General features: G+C 39.5%; 2 protein-coding genes across 6 annotated transcripts in view; one reads left to right on the top strand and one right to left on the bottom strand.

Annotated features, from left to right (window-relative positions):
* Positions 1 to 5,099: 5,099 nt before the first annotated feature.
* LOC137485592 (wnt inhibitory factor 1-like) lies at positions 5,100 to 13,222 on the top strand. Its single transcript, XM_068210146.1, has 5 exons — positions 5,100 to 5,366; positions 8,086 to 8,181; positions 10,648 to 10,752; positions 11,165 to 11,260; positions 12,820 to 13,222. The coding sequence occupies exons 1-5, from the start codon at positions 5,189 to 5,191 to the stop codon at positions 12,927 to 12,929; spliced, it is 585 nt and encodes a 194-aa protein (XP_068066247.1). The 5' UTR covers positions 5,100 to 5,188; the 3' UTR covers positions 12,930 to 13,222.
* A 4,846-nt stretch (positions 13,223 to 18,068) lies between these two features.
* The window catches only part of VWDE (von Willebrand factor D and EGF domains), a 36,687-nt gene continuing 31,790 nt past the window's right edge, over positions 18,069 to 22,965 (bottom strand). For all 5 annotated transcript variants that reach the window (XM_068210107.1, XM_068210123.1, XM_068210115.1 and 2 more), the window contains 5 exons: positions 22,114 to 22,209; positions 21,920 to 22,015; positions 20,554 to 20,649; positions 19,895 to 19,998; positions 18,069 to 18,775 (listed from right to left, as the gene is read on the bottom strand). In XM_068210107.1, the coding sequence (XP_068066208.1) occupies positions 18,755 to 18,775; positions 19,895 to 19,998; positions 20,554 to 20,649; positions 21,920 to 22,015; positions 22,114 to 22,209 (413 nt within the window). In that variant the 3' untranslated portion in view covers positions 18,069 to 18,754. The remainder of the gene's footprint in view (positions 18,776 to 19,894; positions 19,999 to 20,553; positions 20,650 to 21,919; positions 22,016 to 22,113; positions 22,210 to 22,965) is intronic.

Raw genomic sequence — 22,965 nt, 5'->3', positions numbered from 1 at the left:
ACTGCTGCACTGCGCTGTTTGCCAAGCAGCAAGACAAGCCTTGATCTTTTTTTCTCAGTACTCTTTTAATGGGCAGAAGAAATGTTGTTTCTTTTCCTGTCAGGCAATTTACATCCAAGATTCAAAAGAGGGAGTAGTGACTGGGTGACCTTGACTTGCATAGAACAAAGCTTCAAACAGAGTTAAACTGTTCCGAGTGAGCCTGGCTGGTCTTTTGACAATACTCTTGTAGTGCTTTGGGTTACCCAGAGTCCACAGGCACAGATTTATTCTGCACTCTAATTGCAAATGCCTACATAAGGTGGCAATCTGAGAGATTTATAACTAATTGCAATGATTGAAGTGTTAATTCTGAAGTATCTCACTAACATATACTTTTTTCATGTTTCGATCTAGTAAGGAAGATGAATCTTCCTTACTAGAACAGGAACTTCAGTGCACATCAATCTTGTTGACTAAAGCTCATGTATTGAGAGTTTGTTATGTGAAGAAAATTAGTTATTAGAATAATGGTTTTGAAGTGGCATACAGGGATGGCATCATTTGGATTAATGCATTAATTTAATATAAATTAAAATAGGGTTTCATATTATGGAACCAGGGTTAGGTGCACTAATGGGGACAATCTGTACATGCAGTCCAGAGAGGTTCCTAATTTTGGACACCAAGAAGAGATGTGTCTGGCAGTTATGGATGAATGTTTGTACATAGCCTGTGCATGTATAATATTTCTGCTCACCTAATTCACACATGGGCATGTTTGAAAACAAACCCATATATCATTTTCCTTCTTTTAGCAGAACTAAAGTGACTTGCATTGAAATGCCACTGAAGTCCAATTTCACTGGAAGACAGATCAGTATTCAAGCTGTCAACAAAAAGACTGATGTTGGTCATAAGTCCTATTATCTGACAGCCTTGATGTGGGCTTGAGTTGAGATACAGCTGTGATCAATGCTACTTAGCTGTACCATTACCTGATGGCTCATCCATACGTGGTAGAATAGAGACCAAATTATGCTGAAAAGCACTTATAAATGGGGTTGCTACCTGTGATGTGACACTGATAAACAAAGCATCATCTCTGGATGACACATTTGTTAGATGTACTTAAGGACAGCACCCAGTGCAGCTGTAACTGCAGTGATGATTGTGCCAGACCTTGGAACTGCACATACTGCACAGGGCTAGTAAAGAGGCAGCTGTGTAATACAACTTCTAACATTACCTCTCATCCCAGCAATTCCAGTTGATTATTGAGATACTGACATTTTATTAGACGGTTGTGCATCACCTCTGCACAAGCACCCTCTAAGGTTTTGTATCCCAATTTCTAAGCTTATTGTTTTCTTATAAGTTATTACTGCTGAGAGGAGGTTGTGCTGTATTACAGCTGGCTGGCTCGTAAATTACCATGGCATGTGAAGATCTGAGCTTGCACTTCCTGAATGTTTTTCACACTGCAACAAAATAAAAGTCTTTGAAATAGGCAAGAGACGTGCACGTGCTCTAGGCTGGCCAGAAGTGGTGTCTTCCCACAGGGTTGCTGGGGACCCCAGTTTTGTACCTGCTTTGCCTTACATGGAGCAGAATCCCAGAATCCAGGTGAGCATCCTTATTCTCATAATATACCACTCCACAGAGAACCTTAACTCTGATTATAATGGAGAGTTCATTGCTTCCCTCTCTTCTTCTTTGGACTGGACAGCAGGGTCCCTCAAGAGGCTATTAAATATTGCTGTGATACAGTGTATCAGGAGGATGTTGACACAAAAATGAACCTCTGAATGTCCTACTGCTAAAACTGCCTTATCTTGGTTTTATTTTGAAAAGATGTATTAAATATGACCATTATGACAATAGTGAATTAATCTTAATTCTCTTTGTCTGACTTTGTACTTAAAAACTTCATTTTTTTTTTCAAACTACCTGCTGGGTTTTGTTTGCTGGTTTTTTTTTTTGTTTGTTTGTTTGTTTGTTTTTAAATCAGATTGCGTTTCTAAGGCTAAAGCATGTTGGATGCCTGGAAGCATTTCTGTTTTCAGTGAGAACCTCTGTTAACATGATTCAATCATTTGTAAATGCAGACATGCACTCAGCAAATTTGATAAGCCCTGAGATGAATTTAGTTGCACAAAAATGGTGAAACAGCCTAATCCTTCCTACAGAAGATAATGTTTAAACAAATTTACTTCATTCAATGAAACACCTGGGCAAGCTTATTTAATATAGTCTTTGCATTCAATTATCCCCTCTGATGGGGCACTCGCCATATTTCAAAATATGATTATTTTCTTTGGTATTAATTATTTTAAGATCCTCAAAGGAAACCAGGAACGAAATAAAAAGAAGGTCTTAATTAACCTGAGCCACCAAAAGTGATCTTGCTGGAATAGAGAAGATGGAATATGGAACTGAAAATAAATAGTGCTTTAAAAAGCATGAATAATGAAGAATAGCTCTTAAAATCTGAAAAGAATTCTATATGAAGGAGTTGTTGCTAGGCATTAATATCAGAAAGGCACACTTCCACATAAAACTGTCTTATAGAGGAAAGATAGTAATGGAAAAATATTTCTGTGAAGAAATCAATATGCACAAAATTATTGGCAGAAGTCAAGGAGGTGCAAAATTATGATATACTCAGAGAACAATACAGCCCAGAGTCAGCGTCTTCAGTTCCTTTCTCATTTTGCTCTTGTGAGGATGGCATAAAGGAAGCTATTCCTTTTGGGAAGAATTTATTCCACAAAATATTTCTGGCAAGTAGTTTTACTAAAATTGGTATCACTGCATAATCCTATTACTCCTGTCCTTGCAAGAAGGAATACTGCAGATGAAAACAGGAGACCCTGTTCTCACCACAACTGGAACTGCAATAGGAATGGGGTTTGGATGTTCTTATTCTAGATAGCAAATCAACACACTATGGCAACTTGTGCATGTGTAATTAAATCACCAGGGCTTTTTGCTTCATCATTACTACTTGAAAGGATATTTGCTATGTGGGTTTGCACACGACAAATGTAATTGTATGTATGTATCCTCTAAATGTTGCTTTGGCTGCCTAGGCATGAGCAAGAGGGCATTGTGCATGTTTTAGGCAACTATTCATTGTTGTACTTTCAGGTCACTCTTGTTTAATCATCTCATGGTATTTTGCTACTTGAAAGTCTAAATGCAGTCTTGCAAAGATATTATTATATGTGCCTTAACATTTGCAAGAAGCCAGACAGCACCTCATGCTATTGGCAGCAGATTTGCCCTGTATTCTACTCCTGTTATGAGCTGTATGTTCTATGCTTTGTAGGTGTGAAAAGGGATTAAAATCAGTTTTACAACAGAAGTACCTTTGACTTTTATTCTATCAATTAGAAGGCAATCACACAATTTTTAATTTCCAATCAAAGTGAAAGCAGTTACCAAATTATACTCCTGCTTCATTTGGAAAACAAATTGAGCTGCTTTATGCCATTTGCAAAAGTTATTCAAAGTCAACCCTCACAGTAGACAACAAGACTTGGTTTTCCCTTAGTATTTCAAAAGGCATGAGGTTTATTTCACTTTTCTGTAGACAGTCTGTATAGGTGCTTATAATGTCTCTTTTTCATTATTGGTCATTACAAGTCATCTGAAAATGCTTCATTGGGCTGAGTCTTGGTGTTGAAAGTGTGTGTTTTCTCTGGGAAACTTTTGAAATTGTAGGAAATGCTTGTGAAATATTGGAAATTATGAGAGAAAAAATGTTTTCTGATCATCTATGTTTGTGTTCTTTGCAACAGAAATATTTTCATTATTAAATTGAAAGATACTGCTATTTTGTCACAAAATTGTACTCAAGCCATTCCCAGAAAGAGCATGGCAAGGAGCAAGTCCAGAGAAGAGAAGTCAATATGCTCAGAGGGCTGGGGTACCTTTTCTATAAAGCCAGGTTGAGAGCTGTGGCTATTCATGCTGAAGAAAAGAATGTTCTGGGAAGAATTTAGAGCACCTTCCAGTACCTAAAGGGACCACAGAAGAGCTGGAGAGGAACTTTTGACAAGGGCATGGAGTGACAAGACATGAGTAAATGTCTTCAAATTGAGAAAGAGTAAATTTAGATCAGATATAAAGAAGAAATTCTCTACTGTGAGGGTGGTGACTAACACAGGTTGCCCAGAGAAGCTGTGGATGTCACATCCCTGAAAGTGTTCAAGGCCAGGCTGTATAAGGCTTTGAAGTGGAAGGTGTGCCTGTTCATGGCAGGGGTGTTGGAACCAGATGATTTTTAAGGCCCCTTCCAAACCAAGCCATTCTATGAGACCTGCATTCCTCTCTGACAGGTGGCAGTGAGTTCCATCTGTCAGTCCTCTCTCTGAAATCCTCCTTTGAATATTGTGTCGTGATATTCACATATGGCACATTTAAAGATAGACGTGTATGGAAATCGGAGTCTGTAGGGTCTCAAACAGGGTGGGAGCTCAGAGCTGTGCTGTCCTGGAAGTGGTGGCAGGGCCAGCAGGCCGGGTGCTAAGGTGGGCTCCTTGTCCAACCCATCGTGTGATGATCTGGTGGCTGGTCTTCTGCTGTTGGAGGCCTCTACCTGCAGATGAAATCACAAGATCAGTCAGGTCAGAAAAAACCTCTGAGAAGATTGAGTCCATTCTGTGATCAAACCTCCACTAAGTCACTACGTGCCACATCCAGTCTTTCCTCAAACAGCGAGGGATGATGACTCTACCACCTCCTTGGGCAGCCCGTTCCAATGTCTAGAAACCCTTTCTGGCAAGAAATTCCTCCTCATGTCCAACCTAAACCTCCCCCCGTGCAGCTTGAGAGGATGTTGTCTTGTCCTGTCCTGTCGCTGGGAGAAGAGGCCGACGCCCCCACCTGGCTCCAAACTCCTTTCGAGGAGTTGTAGAGGGTGATGAGGTGACCCCTGAGCCTCCTTTTCCCGCACCCCCGGCCCTGCCGGCGCTCGGTGACCCGCTGGGGTCACGGGCGCTCGGGGGGGCTCCCACCCGCCGTGACACGGCACGGGGGGCGGCGGGACGGGGGAGGCCGGCACTGAGGAGGAGGAGGAGTGGGAACGGACCGAGAGGGTAAAAGCGAGAGGAGCGTGAAGGAACGGGGCTGAGGGGACAGCGAGCCGAGAGCAGCGGGAGCGGAGCGGGACGAGCTGCCCGAGGCGCGGCTGCCCTGCCGGGCCATGGCGCGGCGGGCCGGCGGCGGGCCGCGGCTGAGGCTGCTGCTGTGGCTGTGGCTGTGCGCGCTGTGCCCCGGCCCGGCCGCCGCCTGCAGCCCGCGCTGCCGGCACGGCGGGCTCTGCCTCGCCGACGGCTCCTGCCTCTGCTCCAAGGGCTACGAGGGCGAGCGCTGCCAGCACGGTAACGCGGGGCGGGACCGCCGCTCCCGGGCGCTCCGAGCGCCGGCGGGATGGGCACAAGCGCTGCCTTCGCTCTCTTTCGTGCCAGCCCTCCGGCGAGAAATCCCTGCGGGAAGGGCTGAGGAGATCGGGTTTGGATCTGGTGTGAGCGGCGGGTGGTGGGGTGCCGGGGAGGACCGAAAGATGGAGAGGTGGAAGAAGAGGTGACGTTAAGGCACTCTTTGGTAGGGTGAGGCAGTGATAGCAAAGTGATGGAGCACAGGCAAAAGGCAGCATGAAGACCTCACGATAGTAAGCCGACCCCGCTGTCAGAAATGGCTGTGGGTCATCTCTCCCTATGGAGAGAGCTTTTCGCCACTTGGATGTTGGGTAAGAGGCCACTCGCTGGACAGGCTTTGGTGTTTTATTCCTCCTACTGTTTTAACTGCACGCTTAAATACTTCCCTGGAAGTATTTAAGGAATCACAGAATCAGTCAGGTTGGAAGGGACCAGAAGTTCATCTGGTCCAGCATCCCTGCCCAAGCAGAGTCATCCTAGAGCGCAATGCACAGGATTGCATCCAGTTATTTCTTGAATGCTTTTAGAGTCTTGACAGCATTCTAAGCCACAGCAACATTTAATTAATATCTCTATGTGCAATTAGTCAGGACTAGTCACTAACAAAAACATCAAAAGAGTGTGTAGAAAGTAGGTTATTTTCTGGATTTCTTTTTATTTGGAATACGCTATGCTTGTAAAAGTACTGTTGTTTCCTGCCTGGATGTTACCTGACACGCAGAGTCATTTGTACATCTCGTTTCCATGGTAGGAGGTGTAAAGCTAGGGTGGAGTCTATTCCTGTTGGTTTCCATGGAGAGACAAAGTATTTTTTGAAAATGCCACCTAATATGCAAAAGTGAACATTGTGAAGAAGAGTTTTAGTTTAAACCCTGTTCAATGTTACACCTTAGATTTCTAATTTTCTTGTATAAAAGTTTAATTGTAGAGCTTGTGGTTATTAAATGCTGAAAAATCACTCAGTGTCAGGAGTTCCTTTGCATGTTGTCCTATGTGAAGTGGTGATAAAATTGTACAATATTTGTTCTAATTTTCAATGTCCTTTATTTGAAACATGATTGTTTTTCTTTTTTTAAACTCTGAAATGAGATGCTGAAAATTTTATTCAGCACTGTAATTGTTCATGGAGTGTTGTTTCATTTTGAGGCTGAGGCTAACAGGTGGTGACAAATGATGTATAGCTAATGTAGTGTGTAGAGTAGATTAAAAACTATGCTGTATGAACTGTTTCAAAAACTGTTGGATTCTAGACATTTTGAAGTTTAGGGGAGAGGTGAAATACTGATGGAGAGGCAGATCAGTTCTTGAACTAGAGAGGTGAACTGACTGGACTTGTTAAGGAAACCACTGAATCCTTGTGCTCGTAAGGTCATCACTGTAGAAAAAAATTGGATAAATGAAGTTTCATCCCTTGTTCTGTCAAAAAAAAACCAAACTGAAAACTGTGTGAAATAACACAGAAACAGAATTTTTCTTAAATTGGGAGCTCTTGCATGGCACTTCCAAAGAAATGAGAGCATCTGGTAAAAGTTACAGAGAGCTGAGCTCTGGCTGGTTTTTTTTATACATCACTGTCCTTTCTTTGCCTGCTAGTACTCATTCTGTGGGTACTAATGTGAAAAGTCTTCTATTCTTCAATTGGGTTTCTTGAGAGTGCAATAAGTCTATAAGGACAAAATCGGGATGATGTTACTCATTGTTCATCTTTTTCATACTTTTTACCCATCCAGTCAAAGAATAAGTAGAGAGTTCATCTCACACTAGCAGCTAACTCGGATGAGACTCTCAGAAACAGATGGTTTTCTAAAACCTGTGTGTGAATAAACAAATGTTTTCTTAGATAGCAGGGCTGATTCAAAGTAGCAAAGAGTCTACATGATAGGTAATTCATTTGCAATGTGAATGGATTTATTCAGAATTTGGCAAAATTGAGATTTTTATTCATACCTTATCAAACTTGTCCAAGCTGTCAGCAGTGAAAAAATTGCAGGATTTGTGATGATCATAGATGCTTTTCTCCCAACAGATTATTAGAGTTGTAAGAAAAGTTACATTTATCTTGGATGCTTGCTAAACAAACACTGTATATTTCAGAAAGATTTCTGAAAAACCAACTGAAGTAAAAAAAGGGAAAAAAAGAGTGTGGGGAAGAAAGAAATCCTGACTTACTTCTGGATGCATTTTAGAGAAGAGGTATAAGGAACAGAGCATGTTGTTTTTTGAAGATGAACGTAGGAATCCAGTAACAAGTCTGATATTTCATCTTAAGAATCACGTGATGCCTCTCAAGTTGCAACATCTTTTTATTGAATAATTTCTTCTTATCACCTATTTTCTGTTATTTCTCCAGTTATCAAAAGCTTTTTTGGCAGTCTGGCTGTGTTCCTGTTTAATATGGGTCTTTCTTCTGCCTATTCTGTCCAGGCCCAAAACATTCCTTAGTTTTGAGTGCTTAAAATCTTAGTGTGGTGGAGTGCTCCTCGTGCAGGGAAATGATTTCACCTTATCAACAGTGTAAGATGATATGGCAGATATATCTTAGAAAATATTAAGACAAACTGATGGAAATGTAATAATGTGCATTTTTTTTACGTATTTAAGTAGAAACTTTAGTAAGATTCACCAATATTTATCCAACCTTTCTTTGTTGTCTGTCTTACAGCTACATGTTATCCAAAATGCAAAAATGGGGGAGAGTGCCTCCGACCTGGAAAATGCAGATGTCCTCCTGGGTATGGGGGTAGATATTGTCATAAAGGTAAGACCCAAGGAACTGGTAGCTTGGAAAGACAAGGAGTTTGAAAACAGACTAAATTAATTTAGGATGCCTCAAGTCCTGGTTCTAACACACTTTGAAATAATGACCTTAATTCTGTAAATCTCTGACCTTACTATCAAGACGTGCATGGCCTAGAGGATCTGCTTGCTTGCAGGAGGATTGGATGGAGTACACTTACTGAAATGTGTTGGGAGAATCTGAGTGAGTTTTTTTGCCTTGGAAAATATCCTTTTTATGTGCTATGTAAATATTCCATTTAGCTCTATAACAGATTCTTTCTAAATAATTTGTTGATATACATAGATACATATTTCTGCATTAAGTGGTTGAAACTTTTATGTAGTATCTGCAGATGGTAAGATTGAGGGCCAGTCACTGAGGATGTGTGTGGCAATGTATTGTTGAGAGGTAATGGGAGATGACAGAGAAGGAGTAGCAAAGACCAGTTTTTGTCGGAACTCACTCCCTGATTGGGGTGGCCCAAAAAGGTGGAAAAGTCTCTCCTCCAGCCTGTGCCTCCAAAGAAAGACTCAGTAGTCTTCAGTTGTCCGGTCTCAAGGTAGTTTATTTTATGTTATCTAAAAGATTTCTCCTTGAGCTGCTGCGGTCCGTTCAGCAGTCAGGCAAGGGCACACTCTGACACCCAGGGCACTAGTGCCCTCTTTTATATCATACATTACCTGTTAAATGTTATAGTTTTCCCCCAGTGCCCATCACCTATATTGAATAGTGACTTTCTACTCTAAACCAATCTGTGAATGCCAACATCACCAAGAACATGGAGGTTAGGAAGAAGAAGGAAAAAGGACAGGGCACACCCAAATCCCTACATCTTAGAACCTCTGACCCCCATGTACAAAACTCAGACCCAACTGTACAAGGCCTAAAATCACCCTGTAGAGCGCTCAAAAATTCTTCCTTTCACTTTGTGACTACTTATACTATAATATCTAAACTTTTGTGATTTCTTGTTCTTCCTGCAAGGTTGGCAAATTGTTCCATGGATCAGGTTCAAAGCCACAGGGGTCTGTGGCTGCATTCCAGGGTCTCAAATGCTTCAGACCTGGGCCCAGAACATAGAAGAGTGTCCAAGGGACATTCTGGGTTCCGACAAGTTTTGATGGGTTTGTGAAGTCTATTGAATATATGCATGGATTGGAAAAGGCAATCCAAGAAAACACTGTTGTACATGTACAAACTTGTGCATGGTCTGGGGCAATTACAAAATCTCACAAAATCACAGACGGGGCGAGGTTGGAAGGGACCTCTGCAGGTCATGATTTCCAAGCTCCCTGCTCAAGCAGGGCTACCTAGAGCCAGCTGCTGAAGGCCATGTCTTCATGGCTTTTGAATATCTCCAAGGACAGAGACTCCACAATTCCCAGGGCAATCTGTACCAGCATTTGGTCACCCTCTCTGTGAAGACCTGCTGAGGATTTTCTTGTCCTTAATATGGCTGGATTGGGTTTCCAGAGTGAGTCCTTGTATTCCCTCTCTAGGAGCTGAGGTGGGGCAGACCAGCCTGTAGTTCCCTGGGTCCAACTTGCCCTTCTAGAAGACTGGAGTAATATTTGCTTTCATACAGTCCTCATGCACTTCTCTCTGTTACCGAGATGGGTCAAATGCAATCAATATTAAATACATTAACTTATATTGTGTGACAAAGTAATATGCAAACAAACATTGAAAAGCTTTTCCAGCTGTGCTGGATTTTACTTGCATGTCCTTGCATGTTCAGTATTTGTGCCAAAAATATGTTAGCTGAAATTGTGCTCAATACTTGTGGTTGAACAAGAGATTTGGATATTTTATCTACAAATTATCAAGCAGACATCCAAACTGTCCATCTTTACAGTGAAGGATAGTTGTTTTTGTTCAATACAGTGAAGGTGGTATAGAAAATACATTCATGCTTGTGAAAGGAAGCATTTGATTGTACAGAACAGTGATTGTGCTCTCCACAGTTGATACCAATCATTTGTCTGGCATAAATAACACTTCATTAATGAGGCCTTCAGGGCTTTGATGTGTAGAACAATTCTGAAATGAGGATGCTAACTCAAGTATTTGGCCTTTGGGAAGGCACTGCTTAACTTGACTATAGTCATAGTTTCATTTGTCAAAGTAATATCCTCTTCCCTTCTTCCTCTTGTTACATGTAGGTCCCATCAGGTAAGGAAATATGTGAATCCTTCACCACGTATTATTGGCTTACCAACTGTGATTTGGCAAGTTTGATTCGAATATGCATTTTAGTAGTTCCTGTGGTGTAGCTGATAAACAGTGGTGTTACTGGTGAGAACAGTGCCTTGCCCTGAACAGTGGAAATTTTAGTTTTTGCAGATGTGATAAAACAAGTAGTTGATGCCAGAATAGCTGTTTAAAGACAATTATTTGAAGTCTTATGCTGCTTCTGAAATGCCTGGTGTATGCTGTTTTCCACAGTAAGCTGTGAAGGAGGCTGTCAGAATGGTGGGGAATGCATCTCTGTCAATGGAGTTGTGAAGTGCCTGTGTGCCTCTGGCTGGACAGGGTCAAGATGTCAGGAAGGTGCGTGTCTATGTTCATGCAACTATTTATATTAATTCTAAAACTACAGTAACAAAAACATTTTAAATGTATTAAGGGGCTAATAAGTATGGAAATGTCATTGCATTACTACAGAAATGAGTGACCTAGTAAGTATTATGGATACTTACACAGATAAAATAGTGTGAAAATATTTTGCATCAAGGTGTACAACTTTTCACATTTAAACCAAGATTCATAATACAGCACCTATATTTTTTTTTCATTTCCATGGTCCTGGAAATGTTTTTGGAGTTAACCAGTTGAATATCTGGCCTAGAAGAAAATGTGTTTTGCCATTTTGACTTGTATCATCCTGAATCTTTCATTCTGTCAGGATTCTTTTACATCAGTTATATAAATCCTGCTGACTTACCCTTTCTTTTTCTTGTAGCAATTTGTCCTCAAGGTTGTCGGAATAATGGAGCTTGTGTGGCTCCTGGGATTTGTAGCTGTCCAGCTGGATGGGTCGGTAGAGCATGTCACTTAGGTAAATGACTTATGACATTTTTCATTTATCCTTTCCTCTGCTTGTTTGATTTACCAATCAAAGTGTTCAAATCTTCAGGGCCTAACAAAGCTTCCAGGGAAAGTATCTTAGAATAGTAACTGAGAGCTGCTTTCACATACTGGGGCTCTTACAAGTATGTATAGGGAGTGGATGGCTGTTCAATTTGGTCAGAAACACATAACTTTTTCACTTTGAAAGAGATTCAGATTTTGGTTGTCACCAAATTAATTACTTGGTGTGTTTCGTTGGTATTTCTGAAATGTTGTCTGTAAACTGAGACCCCAGTATATGGAACTGAAAATTACAGAAGTACTATTGCTAATGGTGTGGGTTAGAAGCTTCATTAAATTTTACAGATACGTAAAATTGAAACTTGCTTCTCACTTTGAGGATAAATTGATAGAATCAACTCCATGTGTTCTTAGAACTCTGAAAGCCGCCTGTAATCAGGATTAATATTGACACTCTTGCTGAACAACCACTTCCATTTTCACAAACTTTGATTACAAAAGCAGGTGATTATAAAGTCTTTAATCTTTGCTTCTTGGGCCTTGTATGCTTGTAACAGCACTGCCCTGATGCTAAAGGCAATAATCCTGAGACAACAAAAGACAAGGGTTTATTTTTTTGCTCTCTGGGAGTCTGAAAACACCCTCATGCAAACATTGGTTTTGAAGTGGATATTGTGGGTGCAGGGTCTCCGGATTTAGTCCTTTGCATCTGATATTTTCTCATGGCTGTGGGCATGGCTGCGGCACTAAATCAGCTAGTGTTAGTTCTTCTACAATATATATGGTCAAGCAAACATTAACAAGTCATATTTTGATATTCCCACTGACCATCAAAATGGGTTTATATTCATCAGTGTATTGAGATAGAGGGTGATATTAAAAGCCAAGTGTGGGAGTTGCAGAGATCTTACAGAATGCTTAGCTCCCTGCAGCTGCAGTAATGGCAGAAATGTTCAGGTTCTTAATGTCAAAATAATCAGTTCCCAAACTAACTAGATCTGCATCAAGTTTGACTTCTTTTGGTGTACATATTTATACATAAATTGCAGCCCCTGGCTTGTCAGCTGAACTGGTGCGTAGCTGAAGCTGTGCCCACTCAGCCCTCCTCTGCTCTTGAGGGGAAGAGGAGGGCAGTATGAGAGATACTGCTAGGATGAGGTGACTGTTTCCTCATGGGTGTGGATCCAAGCACTGGCTTGAATAAGTTTCAGCAGGAATTTTTATTGCTCTCCCACTTTTATGGGGGCATCCATCTCAAAAAAAGCCTGTGCCTTAAAGAACAGAAATTATAGTATTTTAAAAGGGAAATGGAGCATGAATAAGACTAGACGTACTGTGCCTGTATTCCAGTGAAGGCCACAATGCCATAAATTGAGAGACATTGCTTTTCAGTTCTTCTATTATGCTTTTATTTATACTGCCCCAGTGCAGTCACCAGGGAACAATTCTGCTACCGCAGTGAGACAAAAAGAAAAATGATGCTGTGTTGTGCTGAAGACATGCTGTGTATCTGGTGTCTCATTTCAGCTGTATGTAAACTGCCCTGCCAGCACGGAGGGAAATGCATCGCTCCAAGTGTGTGTAGATGTCGACTGCCATACTCTGGGCCACAGTGTACAAAGAAAAGGAAGGAATGAAGCAACTTCAGCCAAGATAAGCTGCATTTTTTATGTGACTATACAGAGAGGAAGTCTGCAGCAGTGGGGGAAATAAACATGGTAACTTGATTTCAGACAGCTTTTTGTCCTCACTATACTAAGTGCATGCTTTTCTATATGAAATGAAGGTATTGCTGGTTGTAAGAAAGTGGTTACAAATATCCAACTGTGTGCAATGTATGACATCTTTTCTCCTCATTTTTTCTTTATAAGCAAAAGTGTTATGCTTGGTTGATACAGCTGACCTTGAAATAAAATTTTCCTCAAATCAAGTCAGAATAGATCTATGCTCTTCTTTTCGGTTTTTCTCTGCTTTGACTAGACTTACTGTGTTATACAACTATATTTTTTAAAAGCACATGAAACAAAAAGCCCTCAATTCACATAATCAGAAGTGAATGTTAGTTCAAATATAATTTGCCTTGAGATTAAACAGTTGCAAGAGGAAACCTGCAGAGTTTGCATCTTTTGCATTATCAAACTGCAAAGCATCTTATTTAAGTCATGGTTATCACTTTATGTCTGCTTCCTGTCCCTCCCCCTCTAATCTGATCTGGATCTCAATCAGCTAAACAGTGTTAAAAAAAACCCCAACAACTAGCACTCCCCTGCCAATACTTGTTCAGTCAATTCTGCTGTTACTTTCTAAAAGCTTAATCCATGGTGATACTCTAAAAGTCCTTATCTTGACTACTTCTAAGGTCATATTATCTGATCATCTCTCAACATGCAATTATTTCTTTTCCTTACCCCAGTGAGACAGGGAAATTAATTTTTCTTCTGGAGACATTGATAATTCTATGCTATTCAAGACTGTGTTGTTATGGGAGCAGTATAAGGGGAGGCTGCAGACTAGCAGTGAGGAAAAGCCGTGCCTGTCACAAATCACATGTGTGGGGGATGTTTACGTTGTCTTCTGGAGATGTTCCTGTTTGGCTTCATTTAGGTTTTGCAGCCTTTCGAATGGGCTGCAGAATGGACTGAGTCTCCTATGTTCGTTGTTCCTTGTCTCATTTGTGCTGGTTTTTGTATGGCACTGTTGAGGAAAGTTTTGCCAAAACATGCGAACTGAACCAGTGAACTTTCAGATCAATTTTTTTGCAGGGGAAGGGGGATTGATTTTCATTGTCTTCTAGATTAAACTGGAATATTTTTTTTTTTGTGTGTGTGAGAATTTTAGCTATGCATTACTTTAGCCCGTTTGTTGGAACAACATTTTAACTGTGTTTAACTACCAGAACATGTAGCTGTCATGGGCAGTGATTTAGGTCACTTAGGACCTGTTTCTCCTGGGATTACAAGCCACTGAGCAAAGAGGTAAAGGTAATGGGGTCTTCTCAGTTACCAGTCTTCTCTACAAGAGGATGCCCAAGCGTGCAGAGGGCAATTGAAAGGCAGTGGTTTAGTTCCTGAGACTCCTCTTTCCTGTTATGAGCAATTGTATAGTTGAGCTTTCTCCTGTGCTTGCTTTGGAGGCTCAGAGGAAATACGCTGCAGAGATGTTGTGAAGGATTTCCTGCAGGGACAGGGCACAACATAAGAGGAATGCACATTTTTTGGTGCTGCTTTTGCTGGGATACACTGGCTATTTCAGACCTGCTGGTGAAAATTTGATTCTCAAGTATGGAAAAGATGATTTCATTAATTTATAATGATGATGATGATGATGATGTAATTCTGTGTCACAGTCCACTACATCATACTATAATTTAGAAATTCAGGAGTTAGGTTGAATATTTAGGTGACATATTGTTTGCTGGAGAATGAATGTGAAAAAAGTTACTTGCACCAGACCCAAAATTTAGAATAAATAATCAGTACTATGTAAATACAAAGAGGCATAGTATCTCAGTATTATTCCCAAAAAGACTGACTTCTACTGACTGACTAGAAGCTGGAAGAGCTATTGGCATTGTCAGGAGCAAGAGACCAGAAGCAGTCATTGAAAGATCTGTAAATGGTGTTTCTGAACAGGCCAAAACAAATGCTAATTTAATTTCCTGTTTAGAAATTATTGAAGTAAGCAGCAATTTGATGCCACACAGAATGCAATGGCATAGTTCCGAAATACTACTTGAACATACCACCATCTACTGGCTACAGTGTTCTTCATGGTTTTGGGGTTTGGTTTTTTTTGGTTTTGTTTTGATTTTAAGAAATATTTCTTCTTATCATTCAATTAAACTTTCAGTTTAAAAGTGATTTTTCTAGTTAGAGTTGAACAATCTTAGAATGTATTATTAATGACAGTCTGCGTCCCCAGATTATTATTTTCACAGTTAAACATACTAAAAAGAATAAAAGAACTGTCAGTAATTCTTGTCTTTTGTTTTCTGCTCACTGGAGGATTGAACACACTAGTTAGAGCATGTATTTTTTGGTGATAGCTTTGTCTTCCTGTGGGGAGATAAGTCATACATGCAGTTCAAAGGTTGAGAAAAGCAACACAGAACGTGCTAGCTCCCTTCTTCATTAGAGCTAACTGTAACACCTTATATAGATGCTGGTTTTCACTAAAACAACTGTAAAAATTTTAGGGGTATTGCAGTGGTTGCACTTTTAATACTCTGTCTTTCTAGAGTGAGCATGGAAAGGTGAGGTGTTTCTTCTTTTTAGTTTATTTACGTGCACATTTTTATTAATGTTTTCTCTTCTGCTCCAAGTGCTTCTGGCAAGAATGGATTTATTTGGTTTAGCTGTAAAATACCATTTGCTAGCTAAGCTGAGCTGTGGGCAGAAGTCAGGTAAAATGCCCTGATACCAGCATGTGACACCTTTAAATGACAGAAATTGCATAAACAAATTTAGTTATTAGCAAAACTTTCTAAGCTCTGCATTGGGTTTGTATATGTACCCCAAAGTTATGTTTTGAGATTTTAAACTTTGAGTTTTTCCATTTGGACAAATAATGGAGTGGGTGTAGCAAATTTGTGAAGTAGCTTCAGTTTTTATACTTATTTACTTTAGGGCTTGTGTTGATACTTCTTCACGAGTTGCTTTTGGTAAATAGAAATGTTAACTTGCTTTCTCTTCTCAGCTATGAAAATATATAATTAACTTTTGTAAAAAGAAAGAGCCTTTCCCATAGGGTCCACTTGTGGTTTTATTTTTAAATCATAGCCAACATGATTATCTGTGGTATCTTCTGTGATACAAGCCCTTCCTTCAGAGAATATTCACTGTACTGCATTTTAAAAGATCTTTTCAAGATCAGGGGCAAAAGCCAATGTGCACTTGGGAGAATTTCTGCTGGCCTGCAGAGGAACTGTAGTACAACCAGGTAATAAATGGACGATGGACACAGGTACCTTCCAGCACTCTTTAGTGTCTAAAAAAGTCATGCAAGAAAATTCAACTAAGATACTGGTGTTGTGCATAACATAGTAAAAATCACTGCAAAATCTTCAGTTTGATACAGCTGCCCTTCATTCCTTCAGAGTGGAACTGTGTCAACTCCAACCCTTCTCCCCACTCCCACATCCCCTAAATCTTTTGGGCCTAATTGCAGGTTACAATTTCAGCAGTTCTGTTAACCTCTGTACACAAGCCCTCTCTATAAATCTGCGAGAAATTTTACTGTATTGTTGCCATGTGCTTTCTAATTACAGTGAATTCTGTTTCATGTGTACGATGGGCAATGTAGTAACAAAACAGTTTCAACTAATCACATAATTACTGGGCAGTTTTGAAGTAGCTATCTGGCATTTTGCATGTACTGATAATTTTTCTGCATCATGTGCTTGCTAGAAAATAGCAAAAATAGCAGAACTTAGCACTGAGAATTTTTAGCTACCGTAGCAAAACTCTGGATGTGCTTTTGTTCACACAGCTTGCATTTGGAAAATGTAAAAGAAGTAATTTCTTTAATTTTCTTTAAAGTCATTGAAAATAAGCAGCAAGCACTAACAATTATAATAAAAAAACCCTTTATTGAGCCTGAAATCCTAGATATGCACATTTCTAGGTTTCTAGAAATTTTGTGAGTTTCTAGAAGTTTTGTGAGTGAAGGATTGCACAAACTCATTAACCAAAGTACTATTAGCAGTGCTCCAGACAGATGTTATCTTTTTTGCACAGTATCTCTGTAACTGACACATGAACAGCAGTGATTACAATGAGGTTATGTGATACTGGTGTGTTTGTACTCTAAAAACTTCTTCAGTACCTTGTGTATCCAAAACAGTTCCAAGAGCTAATCAGATTTTGTTCATCGACATCTTTGTGAGATGTGAGAAAGGAAATGTCCAAGAGGAATAGGTTTTAAATAATGTAATGGTTCCCAGATCATCAGGCTATCAGCCACATGGATGCCTGACTGAAAGAAACTATAGAAACAATGAAATTTAAAATGCAAGTGGGAAATCGGACATTTTTTAAATACACCAGTCAGGCATTTGGAAATCTATGAGGTATCATTCTGGAATGATGCTAAGCTCTCAAAATGCCAGCTTACTTTGCAAGATGACTTAAGAAACTATCAATAGGTGAGGAGAAATCTAGGCAGAGAGCTGGTAACAGCTATGATTTTGTAATGAGCATCCCAGAATGGCAGTAAATGGCAAAATTACCTCTATTTTCTTCCTGTTTAAAATTAGGGTATGTAAACTGAATATTGCTCAGGAGAACCGGAAGTCATGACGTTTATTTTTGGCTTAAAAAACCAAAGCAGTAAACGTCAATGTCTTAGCTAAAGGGATGTTCATGTCTATTACCAGAGCTCACATTGTTATGGTAGCAACTGCATGTCTTTCACAGCTCTAGGAGAAGATAGCAGTCCTCTGTAGGAAGCTTCAGAAAAACTGGAATTTTATTTTTTCAAAAACTATCTGGCAGCTGGCAGGTGCTAACAGTTCATTGGAGCAATTGGTAATGGAAAAAAAATCCTCTGTGAAGTCTTTACAAATACTTTCTGACATGATGAGTACGGATGGCATGATGTACAACAAATTCCTCCTCTTACTATTCCTATTTTAAGATTCAGCATTGCTGAAAGCATTGTTAAATTTCTCTAAGAGTACTGGGAACAAAATTTCCTCATATTACTGACTGCCATCTCAGACAGGTGCATAAAAGTCTTACAGACACAGGAATAATTCAGTAGCTGGCTCTTCATGACTGTAAGTAATAAAGTCAAAATGAAAAGTTGGGATCTGGCTTCTGGCTGCAAAGGCATGTCACAGATAAATCAGAGTCATTCTGCATCTGGCTGACTGTTAACAGGACAGGAGGCCTTGCCTTCATTGGTAGTAGCCCAGCCTTAGTTCTGGTTTCTCCTCCTTCCTTGCTACTGACTTATCATAACAACAGGACTGATGTAAATACAAAACAAGAAAAACAAGTTCTGCTTTTTCTTCTGTCCACAGCCAAATAATATATATGTAAACAGTGTTTGTAAACAGGAGGTACCATTCACAAGTGCAGAAGTGCTGCCTTCCTTCCTAGTGTCACCCAACAGCTGCTACAGTCTTGTTCCCTCAACAGAAATTCCACAGTCCAGTTGAATAAACAGGATTTTTAGGCAGAATTTTAGGCTCAGTCATCTGATCTGAGAATTCAATGAGAATATTAGAGGCTGTGGGGTTTGTACCTGAGGTAGCAAAAAATTATAGGAATATACATCTGTTTTAATGACTATAAGATTGCTGTTTTGAAGCTCACCAACAACTGTGATTAATATGAATCTTTTAAAATAAGGCTTCTGAATATTCCTTTTATTTAAATGACTCTGTAATTGCTTTCAACCCTTTTGCTGTTTTCAAGTCTCATACATCCATGCAGCATTGCAATTGAATTGCCACACTTCTTCAACCATGATGTCTTTGTACCTTGGAGAGAGAAAACAAATATTAAAACCAGACTTTATTGAGGCAACCCATTATTATGATTAAGTTTATTAAACAATTTTAAGGAATCTCTGCTTGCCTGATAAGCAGAATGGAAACATTAAGTGAAACTTGGGCTTATAGTTTTTTTTGTTTCATTAAGAAAATGTGCCATTTTGATCAATATATGATACACTGTCTGTCTGACTGACAATATATATATATTTTTTAGACTAAAAATAGACTAACTCTATGCAGGACATATTTATGGAAACCGTTAAATCAAAATTATTTCGCTCTTTGGGTCATGTTTTGGAAATCCATATTACAAACATTACAGTCTTATTGATATAGGATGATTAGTTGTCTATTTTCAAAATATGTATGAGCATTTCTTTGTTTCAATTTCTGAAACAAATATACTCCATCTCTCAATTCTGCTGGCAGCACAAATGTGTCTAAATCCACTGAAATTAAAAGAAAAGAAACACCATAGATGATGCAAGAGGAGCAGAATGCTTTTACTTCAGACATCACAAACCAGTTAGTTTTAACAGAATGTTTAATCAAATTACTTCAGTGAGTGAGCATCAGCACTCAAGAAAGGGAATCCAACAGAAAATTGCATGATAAAATAGAGAAATGGTCATCATTGCCTCTGATGCAAAAAAGTAATGTTATTCCCAAGTTACATTTGATGAACTGACTAGCAGTGTAGTTAGTTGGGAAAAGATCAGGGCTTGACCTGATGCAAGCTAAGAAAGTCATGAATAGGATACTCTTGCCTAAAATGAGGTTAGATTCTGGAAAAGAAAATAGTGGTTGTTGTGAAGAGGATAGTTATCAATTCCTACTGCATGACAAGAGACAATCAGCCTAATTTGAAACAAAGGAAGTTTACATTTGGTGCTGAGAACAATTCTGTAAGTATAAGACCCTAATAATGCTTTTTGGAAAAGCTCTTAGGAATTCCATTAATTTTCCCTCGCTGCAGAGTGAAAGGAAGAAATCAGAAAAAAATACACATTTGGTATATATCATGCTGCTTCACTGGACATGGGTGGACTCGTTAATTAACTCCCAAATCACTGTATTGTGACGGTGTCTTGGCTCTACCTGTACCTGAATTTTCTTCCCACAGAGGACTCCAGTATAACCTGGACGACAAGAGCACACGTTGGGCAATACACATTTGCCTCCGAAAAGACACTTCTGGTTGCACACAGCTAAAACAAGAGAGGTACATATGAGGGACACATCTTGGTGAAGGGAGAATGGATGCTATCTCTAGATACCTATTCTGTTTGTTATAGGAACCAAGACCTTGGAAGGTGTTTTCACAGGGTAACACCCCTTGGCGTAAGGAGACTTCAAGGTCACATGGAGCCAACAGTGTTCTTGTGTCTATCCCATCCCCCTTCTGCTTTGATGCAGATTTAATGTGAGAACATGCTGAGGGCATGAATGAGACTGAGCAAAGAACATGAGTAAGGTGTTTTTTTGGCACATCTTGCTATTTCAAGCTATCACAATGGCCTCTCAGGACTTGTGCAGCAGCATATAGCACTGGAGCAAACCAACACATACTGCCATGCTCCCAGAGTGCCACCAGATCCTGGAGGGCTTCAGAATGGGCAGAGCCATCTCTACTCTTTATCCTGCCTTTGACACAGATGTGGATAAACTACATCCACGGTATAGGAGGACTTCTCTGCACTGTGCATGGCTGAAGCATTCTGAGCTGTGCAGAAGCACGAAGTTTCAGGTTGCATCATTCTTACGTGTTTGACACTGGAATCCTTCCCACTGTGGAGGACAATGACAGGTACTCGGTCCAATACACTCCCCACCATTCTTACATTCCTGAAGACAGATTGCTGCACAAACATCATCAAAAAGTATGGTTATATTCCAAGTGATTACAATGAGTTACTATTCAGATTTCAGGATGCTCACGATAGGTGGAGTGCTTTTCACACACAAGAGTCCCATCTTCACTCAAATATGTGTCTAAGGCCAACAAGACATTAAAGAGAGGCAACTGGAAACAAAAAGCCCTACAACCAAAACGTACATTCAAAGGTTCTGCTGTGTCACAGATTTCTACAAAAGCCTGAAATATTGAATAAAGAGAGGACCATTAAAGAGCTTTATTTTTTCCAAATTTACCTTTCTAAAGGACACACCTTGTCTCTTGGTGACAGATCTTTTGTCTATCATTCAACTGAGCACCCAATTAATCAATTCAAGAATATTTGATCCAATGTTATTTTCTATGACCCATTTGTCTGCACATTTGTCTCTGCTTATTAAGCCATGATCTAACCCACAATTATTTCCATTTATTCATAGATGATTATTTGATAATCAAATCTCTCCTCCACAGTGTCCAAGAATATCTTACTCCTGTAAATACTGGCAGTAATTTTTTTCAAAAAACAACCCCTTTTCAATAATTACAGAAAGTAATACAGGAAAATTTATTTTTCCTCCATGCCATTAGAGAGCATATTGCCCACATCAGTTCTCAAACCTTGGGTGGGTACTCTGACAGACACTAACATTTTAGCCATCCTCATGCTGATTTTCCTGCAGACTGTGCTTTTATCCATGCTGACACAATTTATTTATGTACCATCAATATCTTTATTAAGATACAATGTGACCCACAGATGTGCAACCATCACAGTCCAATTTCTACCTGTCCTAAAGAACTTGTGCCCGCTGCATCATTTATTCACATCATGTCCAACTGTTTCCAGTTTTCCAATATTTCACTGAACTTCTTTTTCTATTATATCTGGTTTTGTATCCTACAGCACAAATTTGATTTCTTTCACTTTTTTGACTCATCTCTTTGCAGATATGCAGATGTTTTTATTTAGACAAGAATCCAGAAAGAAACAAATAATATTTGCTATACAAGGATTTCACAGATATTTCGGTCCCATGATTTAGCCTAAGAACTGCATGGTATTAGTTCTCCATCCTAAATTTTGCTGCCAAGATATAGACAACTGTTTTTTCAATGTGTATATATTCCTAAGTTCTTTGGCACTAACTTTGTATTACTTGCGTGGGCAGAATTGCCCTGAGTCTCGTATTACTTTTAAGGTATGGTTCTCCTGGTAACTACAAGGTACTTACGAGTGTTACATCTTTTTCCTCTCCATCCTGAAGGACAAGAGCAAATGTTTGGGCCTACACATCTTCCTCCATTTATGCACCTTGGCTCACAGACACCTTAAAATCAAAAACATCTGCTGTTTAACACATTTAACTGATTACAGAATAATTTATTGTTATTTTTGGACCACAGGAAGATTTTAACACTGGCTTACTTTTTTCACATCTTCTGCCTGTGTATCCATCAGGACATGTACAAACATTATTTCTCATGCAATGACCACCATTTTTACAAGGAGGGCTGCAGACAGCTAAAAGACACAAACAGGAGGAAAAGGCTGTAGTTAGCATTTTAACTTAGTGATATACTTTTGGAAAACTAGGAGTGCAACAGTAAGATTCTGACAGCTTGTACAGACATTCAATACTATCAGGCTTGCTTTGCAAAACTCATATTAATGTGGTTTGGTGTAAAAATCAATAGTAAAGACAAAATCAGATAAAAAGGAGTCAAGGTTGGCAACTGTATGTGTACAAAAGTAACCAGACTACACATAACATACAATGGAACTGGATGAAAGCTGCTTAAATGTTGAGTGGAATACAAGACTAATTTTGAGTCTTCATTCTCCTTGGGCAGCTGTTGAATCAACCAAAAAATCTAAAAAATAATGTCATCATTCTTTTATGTCATCAGGTCAGAAGGCTGAAGGATACCTTTATTAAAACTATACTATATTACATTAATATACTATTTCAAGAGAGACTATCCTATTCTCCATACATACTTCTTACTTACCTATCAACTCACTAACTCGTGACTACCTGCTGAGAGCCTGAGACCCAGCTGGATCTGACTGGTCATTGAACCCAAACAACCTTCACCAGAATCCAATCAAGCAATCGCTTCAGGTAAACAATCTCCATACCAAATTCCACATGGAGAAAACAAAGGAGCAGAGATAAAGATTGTTTTTTCTTCTTCTCCCTGTGCTTCTCCTGTGAGACAGAATTATGTCTCTCTGTCCAGAGAATGTGAATGCCACACTCAGGTACATGCCTTGACT

This window comes from Anomalospiza imberbis, chromosome 1 (genome assembly GCF_031753505.1).
Source record: "Anomalospiza imberbis isolate Cuckoo-Finch-1a 21T00152 chromosome 1, ASM3175350v1, whole genome shotgun sequence".
Classification (NCBI taxonomy): domain Eukaryota; kingdom Metazoa; phylum Chordata; class Aves; order Passeriformes; family Viduidae; genus Anomalospiza; species Anomalospiza imberbis.
Note: the sequence above shows the minus strand (reverse complement) of the source record. Positions and strands in the feature narration are given on the sequence as shown.

What these genes read in the sequence shown, in the direction of transcription:
- LOC137485592 (XM_068210146.1), top strand. Translation starts at nt 5,189, where the DNA reads ATGGCGCGGCGGGCCGGCGGCGGGCCGCGGCTGAGGCTGCTGCTGTGG. An exon ending in GGGCGAGCGCTGCCAGCACG is followed by an intron (nt 5,367 to 8,085) that starts GTAACGCGGGGC and finishes TCTGTCTTACAG; the next exon opens with CTACATGTTATCCAAAATGC. An exon ending in GGGTAGATATTGTCATAAAG is followed by an intron (nt 8,182 to 10,647) that starts GTAAGACCCAAG and finishes TGTTTTCCACAG; the next exon opens with TAAGCTGTGAAGGAGGCTGT.